This window comes from Manihot esculenta, chromosome 7 (genome assembly GCF_001659605.2).
Source record: "Manihot esculenta cultivar AM560-2 chromosome 7, M.esculenta_v8, whole genome shotgun sequence".
Classification (NCBI taxonomy): domain Eukaryota; kingdom Viridiplantae; phylum Streptophyta; class Magnoliopsida; order Malpighiales; family Euphorbiaceae; genus Manihot; species Manihot esculenta.
The window spans coordinates 31,191,644-31,207,748 of record NC_035167.2 but is presented as its reverse complement, the minus strand read 5'-3'; the positions used below and the strand labels follow the sequence as shown (position 1 = coordinate 31,207,748).

At 35.6% G+C, this 16,105-nt stretch overlaps 2 protein-coding genes across 3 annotated transcripts; one reads left to right on the top strand and one right to left on the bottom strand.

Annotated features, from left to right (window-relative positions):
- Positions 1–6,678: 6,678 nt before the first annotated feature.
- Positions 6,679–10,415, top strand: LOC110619286 (protein IN2-1 homolog B). 2 transcript variants are annotated; one of them, XM_021762627.2, is made up of 10 exons: positions 6,679–7,006; positions 7,151–7,222; positions 7,367–7,427; positions 7,727–7,813; positions 8,165–8,263; positions 8,337–8,436; positions 8,525–8,601; positions 8,788–8,895; positions 9,953–10,033; positions 10,153–10,415. In XM_021762627.2, exons 1-10 carry the CDS (start codon positions 6,777–6,779, stop codon positions 10,162–10,164), a joined length of 927 nt encoding a protein of 308 aa, XP_021618319.1. In that variant the 5' UTR covers positions 6,679–6,776; the 3' UTR covers positions 10,165–10,415. The 2 variants fall into 2 exon arrangements, with proteins under 2 accessions (XP_021618319.1, XP_021618318.1); XM_021762626.2 differs by having other exon boundaries at positions 6,682–7,006; positions 7,148–7,222.
- LOC110619285 (CDP-diacylglycerol--glycerol-3-phosphate 3-phosphatidyltransferase 2) lies at positions 10,152–14,686 on the bottom strand. The gene is made up of 7 exons (XM_021762625.2): positions 14,056–14,686; positions 12,869–12,966; positions 12,709–12,759; positions 12,476–12,589; positions 12,206–12,262; positions 11,992–12,077; positions 10,152–11,839 (listed from the first exon to the last, which is right to left on the bottom strand). The coding sequence occupies exons 1-7, from the start codon at positions 14,633–14,635 to the stop codon at positions 11,719–11,721; spliced, it is 1,107 nt and encodes a 368-aa protein (XP_021618317.1). The 5' UTR covers positions 14,636–14,686; the 3' UTR covers positions 10,152–11,718.
- Positions 14,687–16,105: the final 1,419 nt, after the last annotated feature.

The following is a 16,105-nucleotide window of genomic DNA, read 5'->3' as shown; positions in this document are numbered from 1 at the left end:
AAACTGGTCCATCCACATCTTTATGGACCGTCATGTTAAGGAGGTATGATGAGATGAGAACTTGGCTGCCACGACGATGTGTTGTGAGCATATCATAAATTTCAAAGGGCAAGTCGCAGACCTCACCCGGCAGCTCGAAAAGTTAAGGGAGAAGGCCATTCGATCATCCCAATGGGCCTCTGCAGTAGAGTTCCAACGGGATGAAGCTCTTGCTCAACTGTCACTTCTAGAAGAAACTCACCGACAGTGGGATGAGGCTTTGGCCCGTGTTACTGTACTTTAGCATGAGCTCAACAAGCAAGCCGAGGACCTGAAATTCCTAACTCTTGCAGTGGAGAATTCTTAGCTTCAGCAGTAGTAACTTCGCCATGAGATCTCCACTTGGGAGGACATGTGTGTTTCTCTGCAGAGGGACGCTAAAGCTATCGAGGACAGGGTTCGCTAGGCCTGTGAGAAATAGGTGCAGGAGTTTAAGAATTCAAAGGAGCTGCAAAAGAAGATTTATGAAGAGGTCTTCTGGATGTTCACCACAGGCTATAACTAGGGCCTTAAAGCTGCCTAAGACACCCCATCCGTTCCATTGGCCAACCTGAGAGCTCCTGAGTTCGACTCTGATGGTAAGGCGGTTCGCTATGGAGAAGATGACAACCCTCTTCTGAAGGATCCTCCTCCTTTGCCCCCTACTTAGCCAAGAATTGACACCTCCCAGACTCCTAGCGGTAACGACTTGATTAGCTCTCTCCCTCTTCTCCTGCTATTTTTGTAATGAATTCTAATGGTGTAGCTAAATGATGGATAATGTTTCGACTCTTTCTTAGTTTTTTGTTTGAGTTTTACTTGGTTTTGGTTTAACGTGCTTTGAAACTTTATTTATGGCCTTAAACTAACCTAACGATTGCTTATCAGTGTATTTTATTACTAATTAATCTTAAGCTAGCTTTTCGAGTATTCGACCTTTGTCGTTCATTGACAGGAATGCAATTTGTTAATTCATGTAATTACCACACTATAGATTTTATCCCCATAACTTAGATTTTTTTCCTTCTTTCTCTACCACCGGTACCTCTTTTCGAGGTCTACTGTGTTTAGGCTTTTCTTTTTTTCATTTCTCAACTTGAATTTCTTGGTGTCAGGGGTTAATTTCTGAGGCTGGCACTTGCCTTGGTTAGGCTCTTCTTTCTTTTGTTCCTTAAATCGGCTTTCTTGGTGCCAAGAGTCAATTTTCAAGGTCAGCACCTGTTGTGATTGGGCTTTTCTTTCTTTCATCCCTCAACTCAGCTTTCTTAGTGCTAGGGATCAATTTTCGAGGCTGACACCTACCGTGGTTGGTCTTTTCTTTCTTTCGTCCCTCAACTCAGCTTTCTTAGTGCCAAGGGTCAATTTTCGAGGCTGGCACCTACCGTGGTTGGGCTATTATTTCTTTCATCCCTCAACTCGGCTTTCTTAGTGCTATGGATCAATTTTTGAGGCTAGCACCTGTTGTGGTTGGCCTCTTCTTTCTTTTGTTCCTTAACTTCGGCTTTCTTGGTGCTAGAAGTTAATTTCTGAGGTTGGCACCTGCCGTGGTTGGGCTCTTCTTTTTTTTGTTCCTCAACTCGGCTTTCTTTGTGCTAGGGGTCAATTTTTAAGGTCGGCACTGCCGTGGTTGTACTCTTCTCTCTTTTGTCCCTCAACTTGACTTTCTTAGCACCATGGGTCAATTTCTGAGGCTGGCACTTGTTGTGGGTGGGCTCTTCTTTCTTTTATTTCTCAACTCGACTTTCTTGGTGCCAGGGGTCAATTTCGAGACTAGCATCTACTGTGGTTGGGATTTTCTTTCTTTTATCCAAAATTTTGAAATCGAAAGATTTGAGGAGGAGAATCAACTCATAAAAAGAATTTTATTTCTTTCATATTAACATTACATCAAATTTTCTATTGGAAATACTTCTTTAGGTGTTGGATGTTCCAAGCGTGGGGCTTCGGGTTTCCCTACAGATCTTCGATCCTATACACCTTGGCTTAATGACCTTCGTGACTCTGAAGGGGCCTTCCCATGATAGCGCTAGTTTTCCTACAATAGCCCTTTTTCCAGTTGCTTCTAGTTTTCTCAGAGCTAGGTCACCTACCTTTAGATTTCTTTCATGAACTTTCTAGTTATAATACCTGGTTGTTCTTTGTTGATATGTTATTGTCTGTATTTGCACTTCATCTCTGTTTTCCTTCAGGGCGTCCAGGTTGCTTCTCAGCTTCTCACTGTTGAGGTCTTCGTCATTGAACTGTACCTAATGTGTCAGGATCTGCAATTCCATGGGAACTATAGCTTCTGTTCCATATGCCAACACGAATGGAGTCTCTCCTATAGGAGTTTGGGGTGTGGTCCGAAATGCCCACAAGATGCTGGGTAGTTCAGACGCCCAATGTTTTTTGGCCTCGTCTAATCACTTCTACAATCCTTGGAGGATAGCCCTATTCGTTACTTCGATCTGATCATTCGTCTGCGAATGGGCCATTGAGGAGAACTTGTGCCATATTCCCATATTTCGAGTGAAATCTCTGAATAACTTGCAATCAAACTGCTTGTCGTTATTAGAAATAAGCATCATCGGCAAATGATGTTTCCCTATATGAAATCTATCATTTTTCTAGCTGTAATGTTGGGGATCGCTTTTGCTTCAAGCCATTTGGAGAAATTCCACAGTTACTATCACAAATTTCTTTTATCCCACAGTTTTCAAGAATGGTCCGAGTATATCTATTCCCCATTGTGAGAATGACTAGGGGCTGGATATACTTGACTATGGTTTTGCCGAAGTGTTGATCGCATTTGCAAATCTTTGCTAGACTTCACTCTTTTTACAAAATCTCTTGCTTTCTTTTTCACTGTTGTCCAATAATATTCTTGCCAAAAAATCTTGTTGGCTAGGGTAGTAGCTACTTCATGAACCCCACAAATTCCTTAGTATATTTCTTTAACTATCCTCGATGCCTCCTTGGACCGTACACACCTTAGCCACAGGCTGGACTTCCCTCTTCGGTACAAAGTCTCTCTTACCACCTGATAGTTGGTTGCCTTAGCTGCAATTCTCCGAGCTTCTATTTTGTCCTATGGTAACTTTCCTACCTTGGGGTATTTGATAAACGAGCTCATCCATCTTCGTTCCTCATCTATCTGCATTATTGAAGCTGGCTTTTTGAAGGTCTGAATATTTACCTGCTGTATATATACCTCGTCTGTGAGTTATTCTAATTTTTTTGCTGATAATTTACTAAGTAGGCCTGTTTCTTCATTTTCATCTCGGGGTATCTGCTCATACCGGATTACAATTTCTTGTTTGCTCAATTCCCTTCCCAGTGCCTGTACCCTGTCTAGGTACTACTGCATAATTGGGTCCTTCGCCTAGTACACTCCCTTTATCTGATTTACCATTCACTGCGAGTCGCTATTTATTCGGAGGTCGGTTACTCCCACTTCTATGGCTATTTGCAGGCCATTTAATAGGGCTTCATATTCAGCCATATTGTTGGATATTGAGGAGTCAAACTGTAAGGCATAACCTACCTTAAGTCCTTCAGGCCCCTTCAGAAGGATTCCTGCACCACTGCCCATTGATCCTGATACCCCATCCACAAATAGGTTCCACGTAAACTTAGACTCAGGTTTGTTTTGATATTGTTGCAACACTAGGAACACTTCCTCCAGATCGGCTAAATGTTGTTCGAAGGTTTGGCTCTTGACTATCATGTCGTCAACATATACCTCCATACTCCTCCCTATTTGTCTTTTAAAGATTTTATTCATTAGGCGCTGATATGTGGCCCCTGTATTTTTCAAGCCAAAAGGCATGGCTTGGTAATAATACATCCCGTCTTCTATAATGAAAGAAGTATTTTCCTCATTATTTTTATCTATCGGAATTTGGTGGTATCCCAACATGGCATCCAAAGATGACAAATAATCAAAGTCGGCCGTGGAGTCGACCAATTTATTGATGTTTGGAAGTGGATAACAATCTTTAGGATAGATCTAGTTCAGGTCGGTAAAGTCTATTCATATTCTATATTTCCCATTGGCCTTCTTAACTAGCACAAGATTAGCCAACTATTGTGGATACATGATTGCTCTAATGAACCCTGCTTCTTTTAATTTTTCTACCTCTTCTTTCATGGCCTCTTGTTTCTCCCTGCCAAATACTCTTTTTCTTCTACTTTACTGGCTTTGCATCGGGAAAAATATTGAGCTTATAAGTCATTACTTCAGGCTTAATCCCTGGCATATTTGAAGGCTTCCAGGTGAAACTTGGTGCATGCTTTCTGATCAAAGCCATTGTCGTTGCCTTTTGGCTTTGTTCTAGGCCTGAACTTATATTGAAGACCTTTATGTTCTCCTGCTCCAACAATGGGAAGGCTTCTAGTTTATCCACGGGTTCAGTTCTAGTCTCTTTTCTTTCATCTCGAACTCCCATAACTTCAGGGTTAATCTCTTCCTCCTTGGTACTCTGCTCTTCTACCGTAGCATAGTAAACAACCCTAGCTTCCTCCTGCCTTCCTTGGACAACTCCAACCCCTTTATTAGTTAGAAACTTCATAGTTAGATATTTGCTGCTCGTTACGGCCTCAAAGTCATACAATGTTGGTCTTCCTAAGATGGCATTGTAACTTAATGATAATTTTACCACTAAGAATACGACATAGTGTGTGCGAGACAGAAGGGGTTCTCCCAAGGTGAGAGCTACCTTCACCTTCCCTTATATCGCCACAGGGGTGCCTCCTATTTCCTTGACTGAGGCTTAGTCTTTCTAATTGCTTTTCTAATATTCTCATATGTTGAAATACCCGATATGGGAGAAAATTCACCTTAATATCGTCATCCACCAGCACCTTTCGAACTATGAAATTATGGATTACTGCTTCGATAATTAGGGCGTCATTGTGGGGCATCTGTATTCTTTGTGCATCCTCAGGGAGAAGGAAATGGTCATCGGGGTGTGCTCCACAATCTACACGACTTCCATGTTGTTTTCATTTCCATTCCTTCTCTTTTTTTTTCCTTTTCGACTCATCCAACCTCCGGTTTCTTCCACTATCATATTGATCATGCCACTGGAGTTGTCGTTCATGGGCGCTCTGATCTGTCTCCTTGCTCTTTCTTTGGTCTCTCTCCGTTGTAGCCTTTGTCCTTCCATTTTTTTCATGAAGTTTTGAAGATGACCTTTCTTAATCAACCTCTTGATCTCATGTATCAATTGGTAGTAATTGTTTATATCGTTGCCATGAGTCTTGTAAAATTGGTAATACTTATTTGAGTCCCTTCTTTTTAATCAGCTTTCAGAGGCTTAAACTATTGTACGTAGTCTTTGTCTTGGATTGCCATGGATATCTCGACTCATGATACATTTAACGGTATAACCTCCACTGGCATGCAGGTTTGATATAGTCGTTGATCTTTCTTCTCCCATCTATGCACGCGGGTTTGACATATCTCATTACATGTAATTTTTCATTCTTTTTAAATTTATTCTAAATTTGATATCATGCAAGTAATTTTATTAATTTAATTGATTGAAAATAAACTAAGTGTTATAATTAATATTGATGATTGAGATCCAAAAATAAGTCTAGGATTAAGTGTCTTTTTGAAGAGTTTAGTCTTTATATTTACTTTCCTTTTTTATTTCAATCTCTTTTTTTTATCCTTTTCGAGCGTGCTTTCTCTGTTTTATATTTTTACTCTCTATCATCTTCATACGGACAGATTGTTGTAAGTATAAGATATTGATTCTCATCAAACCACGATTTAATTTCTCTTGACCCTGTTTAGACACTATCCTTATTATTACGGATTTTGTCTCGATACAATTATTGGTACTTGCTCAGGCTCATCTGCATCGATCTCCTTTGAATTTTATTCGGTCCGCGGCTCAAACCTTAGAGATTAAGTTTCATCTCATACAAGCTGTGGACCTGTACCAGATTGTCCTAGACTTCTTAAAATTTAGGTTGTAGCAGGCCGCGGTCCAAATTCCATTAATCATCATAAATAATAGAAATTATCTCAATTAAAAATTTTAATTATTCTTTAAAAATTTATATTTTTGATCATTAAATTAAAAAAAATTATGATGACTTCAATTTTTTTTCCTTTGAAAGGGAAAAGCCAAAAAAAATTTATTTTCACAATTTATTATCATTCTTTTTTTTAATGATTGAGGTGGGAAAAAAACCTAACTATTTTTTAAAATTTTTTTTAAAACATATTTTTATTTCTCCGTAAAAATAAGAAAAAAAATCATTCGCATGTTAATAATAAAAATTAAAGAAGTCATATATTTTATAATAGAAAACAAAAGATTAAAAATATATGTAATATTTTATTTTACTTTAAAATATTTTAGTATGTGTATTCATGTAATTTATAATAATATGATTAATGAATAATTATTTAATTTTTAGTTATAAAAAATTATAATATAATTTTAATTATAAAAATTGATTGTTATCTATTTGGAAAAGGGTTGAAAGTAAATTTTTTATTGTAAAAGAAAATAATAAAAATAACTTAAAACTATTCCCTAAAGATTAATTAAAAATTTTGAAAAGCTATAAAACTAAGAATTTTATTTAAAAAAATTGATATATGTGAATATAAAAGTTTCATTTTTTAAAAAAATTACTCTATTTTTTTTCCAAATCTAATTGAAAAAAAAAAATTGTTGTGAATGTGGCCGTAAGTAATTCATCCCGTCCCTTTGGACTCTTAACCAACAATCCAGTGGACTCTGAGAAGCTAACCAGAAATGGCGGCATTGGCAGTTAGCTACTTCAATGTTTCGTCACCACTGACGTCTTCAAGGGATCTTTCTACCCATTTCTCTTTCTCTTTCATCTCCAACAGTTCTGCTAGCTTCGCAAACGTTAAAAATCCCATCAAATTACACTCTCATTCACTTCAGTTTCATCAAGTTGCTTCCTTTCTGAGGAAATCAAGAGATGCACCAGCACCCACATCGGCTTCTATGGCTACTGGGTAAGCTCCTAATAAGTTTGTTTGGTAGCTGGGAAAATTAAAGAAAAAGATAATGAAAAATCCATGTCCTTTTCACTTGTTTGTTTTCTGGGAAATCAAAGAGAAACTGGATTGTAAGTTCTAAACTCTCTCATTGTACAGAAGTTGGAAAGAGGATCTCCCGCCAGCTCTAACTTCTACTTCAGACCCACCTCCTATATTTGACGGAACAACCAGGTATGGCCCAATTCTTATTGCTTGCATTTTTGGAAATATGCCGTGATATCTTTTAGTTGATTGTTGTGAGATATATGCATTGTACGTATTTGATTTAAAGTGTCACAGATAGTAAATTTTCTTATCGTTGGGTGAATGTTTAAGGTTGTATATATCGTACACATGCCCATATGCCCAGCGTGTGTGGATTACTCGCAACTGTAAGGTTGTTTCTCAAACTTAACTTGGGTTGTAGTTTTTTTAATCTGTATAGTGTATATCCAATATCAATTCAAGTTCAAATATAGTTCTTTCTATAATTGTGAGGTTTCTTCTTTACATTGGCCTATGATCCCGCTTTAGAAATCGGATATTAAAGATATAACAATCATATCTTGGCCAATTGGTTGAGTGGGAATTCATGTTCCTAAGTGTATCTAATCTAAGGCAGATAAAAATCTCAAAGTTAATGTTTCTCTTTTGGTCTATTTTATTTTATGCTGGACTCTTTTTCTGGGAGAGCAGGGATTGCAGGACAAGATAAAATTGGTTCCTGTTGATCTGCAAAATAGGCCCACCTGGTATAAGGAAAAAGTCTACCCTCCTAACAAGGTGAGTTTATGTGAAGGCAATTTGTTTAAGTTTTTTTTTTTTTTTTTCTTTTTTCTTTTTTCTTTTTTTTATTTCTCATATACCAGTGAATGCAGCAATGCACTAATCGGTCCTAGGATGTGGAAAACAAATACATATAAGTGTTACTACAGAACAAGAATGATTGTTTTTAATAATAAAATCCCAGTTGTATTAGCAATTTTTGATGAAAAATTAGTAGGATTATTTATTCCATGAATTTCTAGTGCCCGTCTATACAAGTATTTAGAGCTTGTAAGTTTCTCATTCTGTTCTCCTCAAATTATTTTTGCTTTCTTCTTTACGGATTGTTTATGCGTGGTACTTATGCAGGTACCTTCACTGGAACACAATAATGAAGTTAAAGGAGAATCTCTTGATTTGATCAAGTACATTGACAGTAACTTTGATGGGCCATCACTTTTCCCTGATGTAAGATTCGCAGCATCTTCAATTCTTGATTTAAGCCTTTATTACGATAAATATATCATGTTCTGATTCACAGGATACTGCAAAGAAAGAGTTAGCAGAAGAGTTATTTGCCTATACTGGCTTATTCAACCAAGCTCTAGTTTCCTTGTTCAAAGGAGATGCAAGTGAAGCTGGTAGGTTTGGTGCCTGCTTTGCTGCCTTCAACTATTCTTAATCCACTATTAACATATATAAACTGACGCCAGTGATGTACTGCCCCAGGTACTGCACTTGACTTCATCGAAACTACTCTTTCCAAATATGATGATGGACCCTTTTTCCTTGGCCAGTTCAGTTTGGTAAGGATAAAAAGATTCCTATACATGTGGATTAGTATCTAGTTTACACCAATTTCTGGCTTGTTTTTATTTTAATCACAGATTATAGGTAACAAAATATCTGGCTGTGAGATTATAAAACTGGGATTTTGTCTTTTACTTCTGTTTGAACTAACCAAGTAAGAGCTTTTGCTACATTTGCCACAGGTGGATATTGCATATGCTCCATTCATTGAAAGATTTCAGCCTGCCTTGTTGGATTTAAGGAAATATGATATCACTGAAGGCCGGCCTAATCTATCTGCTTGGATTGAGGTATGACAAAACTGTCTTACATCCATTTCCATTCGAGTATATGAATTCCTGCTCCAGTAGGATATTTATTTTGAAAACCAAAAATTTGTAGACTTCCTTATCCATGACGAGTTCCAATTAATCTTGAGTTCCAATTAAACATCAGGGGGTGAATTCTCGTTTATACTATATGAAAGTATATTTACTTTGTGTATTTTGATCACATCAAATCAGATCATATAATGATAAATGATTTGTTGAGCAAAGAAAAGATTTGTTTATTGGAGTAAATCAAGAATCGACTGTCTAATTGAATATTATTTTCATAATGTCTATTTTCATCATAAATATGGATTCATTTGTGATTGTATTAGTTTATCACCGTGTCTCAATTGTGTTCTCTCCCCTGTTCTCGTCTTCTTATTTGCATTCATATTAGAAATTTGACATATGGCTTCTGTGATTTCTGTCTTTGGTTATATCAGATACCTGAAGTATAGACAACATAAATTTGGTATTTCAATTTTAAAGCATTGTAACTCGTTATCAGCTAATCTAGATATATGAGAAGTCATTCAGCTCTGGGATACCTAGGCAAGCATACAGATTAAAAATAAGGAAACCTGAATGTGATCCTCATCAACCGGCTTTGTTTTACTTTGTCTCTATAATACCATGCCTGTTACTGGTTGCCACTATAGTGGTTCAGTTGATAGATGGCAATTAATTATATGTTGTACTGTAGTTAATTGAGTCAGAACTTTTTGTTTGCACATCAGAGGAGGCTGCAAAAATATTTCATCAGAATAATTAATTGTCTTTCGAATTTCCATCCAATTGCTTTTCAAGTGAATCAGAAGCAACTTTCTTGTATAGATAAAAAGTAAGTTCATGTGGCTTTTCTGAAATAAAATTTGGCAAAGCGGATTGGTGTTGCTCCCATGAACTCCTATATATATGTGTGTGTGTATGTGTATGTATAAGTATTTTTAACATAATAGTGGAAACATGGTAAATGTGAAGTTTATGCATACTGATTATTTACTTGCATATCATGTTATAAATTGTTGGTGTGCAGGAAATGAAGAAAAATGAGGGTTACAATCAAACCCGGCGAGATCCAAAAGAGCATGTTGAAACCTACAAGAAACGGTTTTTGGTATTTTTTTTCTGTTTCTGTCTGCTTGCTTGTGACTTTAAATTTTGGAAAATCACTACAGATTGTAAGAAATGATAGGAGTAACTTTTTTTTTTTATCTGATCTTATTTCTGGTGCAGGCTCCTCTCTGAACTCTGCCTCTCTCTCCAACTATGAAATCTGATAATTGAAGTCAGAATTTTCCTACTACAGTTAGGAAGTTATACATTTACATCTACATATCTTCTTCCTGGGAAGTATTATAATTTGACGAGATTTATCCCATGTTTGATATATTTTTGTTTTAGAATCATGTAGGTTTGCAACGCCAGTGTATTCTGATATCAATAAGCACTGATTCACACTTCTCTGTTATCAATGTGGTTGGCTATTTGGATGGACATTCCATAGTGAGCCTTTATTACCCTGCAGCCATATAGAACAACCATATCCAACTTCCTGCTCATCCTGGTTTCTGCTGCACCATTTTTCTGTAGGTCTATGGTAGCATCCCAAGCACCCCGGTAAGGCTTACATCCTAGTGCCTCGGCAGTTGCTTTCACAAACCCAACATTCTTCAATTCACAGGCTTCACAAACTTCTTACAGGCCTTGACAAAAGCCTTTATACGGGCCCCATATAAACTAGTACAGGTCTTGCATATCCTGTGATGGTGTAGGAAGCAATTTCCAATCTTACTTTTTCCCTGAACTCTTAAGTTCAACAATCTGAAGATTCTGCTATTTGCTTTATCTTCGTCACCATTTACCAATTAAACAGATTATTCCTTGACAGTGCTATGGCCAAATTAACTTAGATCATATCGTACCTCCACACTCCTTACTGACGCACTGAGGCCTGTGAGAAAAGCAATCTATCCCCATGTGAAAAATCTGAAGGTTCAGATTCAAACCTTGCCTTGCTATGAAGAATGTGGATTCTGAATTGTTACAGGCATGGAGATTTGAAGACTTCTCAAGTCCATAAACAGTATAATGCTGATAATTTTATCTTTGGTGATTTAATTTTGGTTTGCAACGGAAAAACTCACAAATAAGATCATTATCATCTCCTGCATGATCATATTTGATACACCTGCAAAGCAATTGTTGATGCACCAAGGAATCATTCATCTGATAATCAAGCGTCTCACATAATATTGAAAGTCGAGATTCAAATCCTAATCCTCTCCCGCAGAACAAAAAAAATATCTTATGCTAAGATTCTATACAGTATGGAGAATATATCGAGCACAAGCTCCTAAAAATCTGCCCAAAAAAAAAAACTCTCATAAATACTTGATGTTGCATATTCCGTTAGTATACACATCAAACTTAATCGGAATTTTCCTTCAGCTCCATCAGCAACTAAATCACCCCATAATGTGTATCTACCGAGATCCACCCACTGCATCAATGATACAGGAAGCTCCAATCTGCCTCTTAACAACACCAGTGGCTCTTAGCAACAAAGTGAAAAGGACTTTTTGTTTGGCCATGTACATACTAACATTTCTTCAGTATCGTGGGAACATATTTTCAGAAATCAGTAAGCCTTCGAGAGCCATCATAATAGCTATATCACTAATTTCAATAAAAAAGAGTAATCTAAACATGGGGAGTTCTTCAATAAAAGAATAACCTCCCCTTTCATAACATATCCAGAAACCTTGGCAAAGAGCAAATACACAAAGCGGGCCAAGTCAACTACTTCAGCAACACTCTCCATATCTTACTCATGTACACAGCTAAAGACCATACAGAAAGACCTGCTGAGATATAAAGCAAAATAACACCAGTAGGAACCAAAATCCCAGGTCCTCCAAGACTGCAGAAGAAAGAAAGGGCAGAAACAGAGAAAATCTGAGATCTCAGAGAATGATCAAATGATTATTTTGATGCATCACCAATTTGTAATGAGACTAGGTTGCAACAGCAGGAAGAACAATATATTTGGGAAACAAAATTAGTTTAAGGTACCTGCTGTCTCTGGTAGCCAGGAGGATGGTTAGTGCAATCATCTGTATCGCAGTTTTCCACTTTCCCAAGTTATTAACAGCAACAGCCTGTAAACATTTCATTCTTAAGATTTTAATTATAGCTAAGAATGAAGCATCTCTAGGATGAAATTCAAACAAAAGTTTTGGATAGAAAGAAAGACATGGTTAAAAAGCACAGGGAACAGCAAACAAACCTCTAGGAGTTCACTATTCTGTGAAGCAGCCCATTCTCTTACTGCAGACATAGTTATCTGCAATTAGGCAGGAAATTGATTTGTCAGATCAAATAACAAATCCTAAAATATCAAACAAAAGTATCCCACATAACCCCAAAGCAATTAAAAGCAAAACTCTAAAGAAAACAATGAAAAAGAAAATAACTGCTCCAATGGGAAAGCCCGCTCAAGTGGAAGTGCTAAAAGCCATTACAGTTAAAGCAAAATAATTCCAAGCAACAATATTACCTCCCGACCAATTATGGCTATTGATGGTACAGTCAGTAGCCATGGTAATTGTCCAAAGAATGCGACTTCCAGAGGTCTAGTACACAATAAGACCAACGAGGCAGCAACCATAAGCTGCATGTAGCCAGCATAAGAATCAAATATGAATTCTCAAATCATTCTTACAAGTTAAAATTAATCAAAATGGTTACTTCGCTATGCTTAAGCAAAAACTATATCGTTGAAACACATACTTTATCAGCCACTGGATCCAAAAATGCACCAAAGGCAGAGCCTAACCTCATCTGAAAAGCATTTAAGCATTTACTTCAATTAATTATGAATAACATTATCTGGTGGTTATAAACTGCAAAGAAATATCCTTGACTGGATTATACTCCATTTTAGTTATACCTTTCGAGCTAGGTATCCATCAAGCCAATCAGTAACTGCTGCAGCAATGAAAATACTTGTTGTAGCAGTTCTCCCCCAACAACTATCCACATAGAAAGCTAGAGAGCAAAAAATTGGTGTTAGATCCCCTCAAATCCCAGCCCATCTATATTAGCTTTTGGGTTTTTTAGGAAAGAACACTTTTCCAAGTCCAGAACCCAAATGCCGTTAGGTCCCATTTGATTCATCCTGCAAATGCTATGGAAATGGAAGTCACTTAAGACATCTCATTCCAGGATTCCCATTCCACTTTTCAGTTTTTGGAGGGCAAACTAAATGGGCTAAAAATAATTTTGATAAGTATATCAACAATCAAATTTCATTTCCACCTGAAATTAGATGAAATGAGTGACAAACCCAAAAATGAGATTCTATAGCCTGATTCTCTAATGGCAAAGGATAGGTACAGCCAACCCCATTTCCATTTGATTTCTAAGATGAACCAAATAATCCCTAAAGCCAATGCAGCTAGCTGGATAAAGCCAGTTAGATCTTACAAATATAGCATCATTAATTTTGATAAGTACATCAATAATCAAATTTCATTTCCACCTGAAATTAGATGAAATGAGTAACAAATCCAAAAGTGAGATTCTATGGTCTGATTTCTAATGGCAAAGGATAGAAAACCACAGCCAACCCCCACTTTCATTTGATTCTAAGATGAACCAAATAATCCCTAAAGGCAACGCAGGTAGCTGGATAATGCCAGTTAGATTCTTACAACTATAGCATCATTAGCAGAGATCATACAAATACTTTGACACACCAAATCAAATATTGATGCCATACAGTGCATAAACCCCAAATAAACATTAGATATTACAAGTATGACACCTATAAATTAGACTCACTTCCTCATCACCACATCAACGTGGACAAGAAAAAAAAATCCGCAATAAAAAGAAGAAATGCAGGCGTTCAATTGAATTGGAAAACCCAGACAAACGAAGCAAAGAAATGCCGCCAAGATCAAACTATGAAACCATCAAAATTCACCAACTGGCCATTGAAAAAAAATAGATACAATACAATAACAAGAAGCAACCCAGGCTTAATCAACCAAAAAAATCAGACAATTAAATGAATCAAAATTATGCTCATTATACAAATATGGGGCAAAGAAAAATCTAAAAAATGGAACGTACTGCTAATGAGAAGCGGCACAGCAGCGACACGACCGAGGGTTAAAACGGTAGGCAGCGTAAGCAATTTATTATAGGAGTCTTGTTGTTTATGATGATTTTGCAAAGACGGCGATGGCGGCTGATTCCGACTGCTTAAATTGTTATTCTCGTACCAATCAATCTCGTCAACCTTGTCCTCGGATCCCATATCTACTAGACCCGATTCGGTAGACGACGAATCGGACCCAGAGAAGCCTCCAGTTTTTGGAGCGTTAGAGGAGGAGCTAGAATTGCAAAAAAATAGAGAAAAACGCTTTTGGCCACAAAAAGCAAACCCTAATAAATTGTTACCATTGCTATTATAATAGGTACTATTAGAGGTAAAGGACGGGCAGGGGGTTAACCTGCGCCAATCGCTTCTATTCCTGTTTAGGGCTAAATTTAGCGACGGAGAAGAAATGTGAGGTGTAATAAAGGGAGCGGCAGTAGCGGCGGAGGAGGCGGTGGTGGAGGCAGAGGGGGAGGTGGCAGTGACAGTGCGGGCCCATTTGTAGGGTTTGCAGCAAAAGGAAGATGCCATGGTCAGTTTCAGGACTGCCATGATGGAAGTGGTCGGGTGGTATTGCTGTGAAACTTGATTGTCTCTTATTTTTTGGTTTTCCTTTCATTTTTTTTCAAAATCCTTTAAAAAATATTATTTGGTCTCTAAATTAATTTAATGTATATTTTTAAACTATACGGTATAATTCTTCATATTTAATTTAATTACATTTTTCTACCTTATTTTTTTTAATAAATTAAAAAAGATAAATACGCAATAAAAATATAATTAATAATAACTAATTAGAAATAAAAATATATATATAATTATAAAAATTTTAAATTGAAAATATCTATAAAAATTTAAAAAAATTAAAATAAAAAACTATGAGGTTCGTATAATTATAATTGAAATATTATTTCTTAAAAATGTTCTTTGTCAATGGCTATTGGACTCCAAGTTCTTCCATACCCTCAACAAAGTTATTTCTTAAAAATGTTCTTTGTCAATGACTATTGGACTCCAAGTTCTTCGATCCCATCAATAAAGGTGGTTGAGTTCTTTAATCGGAGTTTCTACTCATTTTGTTGGACATAGTTTTGATTTAAAATTAAATTTAATTAAATAAAATAAAAATAAAAATTTTAATACTTATGAAAATTAAATTAAATTAATTTTAAATATAAATTATATTATTAAAAATAATATATTATTATCATTAATTAATTTATTTTTTTAATTTTTTTAATTAAAATTAAATTAAAATTTTTTAAATTAAAAATTAAATTAAATTAAAATAAATAAAAAAATCAAACTAAATTATATTTATATATTTAATATGGTGATAAATATATCTAAATAAATCTGAGAAATCTCATGTATTTATATAATTAAATTGTCATATAATATTTTTTTAAATAAAAATTAAAAATTAAAATAGTAGAATTTGAAATCCCAGATTTAATCAGATGCATTTACCATTAGATTGAGTTTGTAAGTGTAAATTATTAAATAAATTATTAAATTTAAAAATTTATAGATTAATTAATTTTTAAATAGATCAATTAATTTAAATATTTAATATTTATAAAAATATATAATTTTCAATTTTTAAATAAAAATATATAAAAAATTATAAATATTGTTATAAAACATATATTTCATACATAAATTAATTATCAATCTAAACGCGTTGAAAAAATATATACCCACCATTTAAAATTTAAATCTAAACTTATCAGAATCGAATCCCTTCTAATTCTAATTTTATAGTATCTAAATTTATTTTATTAAAATTTAATTAAATTAAATATTTAAAAATATTCTATTTATTGCCATTTCCACATGGATTGATCGAGAAAACCGGTGAACACAATAATTTGCATTGAAGTAACTTGTTATGGGCTTATTGTTGAGCAGACCATCTGTCGAGAGCCAATTTGGTCAGCACAAAAAAGTGAGTAACTTTTTTTTTTGTTCTTTTAGCCGATGGAGTGAGCACATGCGCCATTCATAAGACTCCAAAGCCCT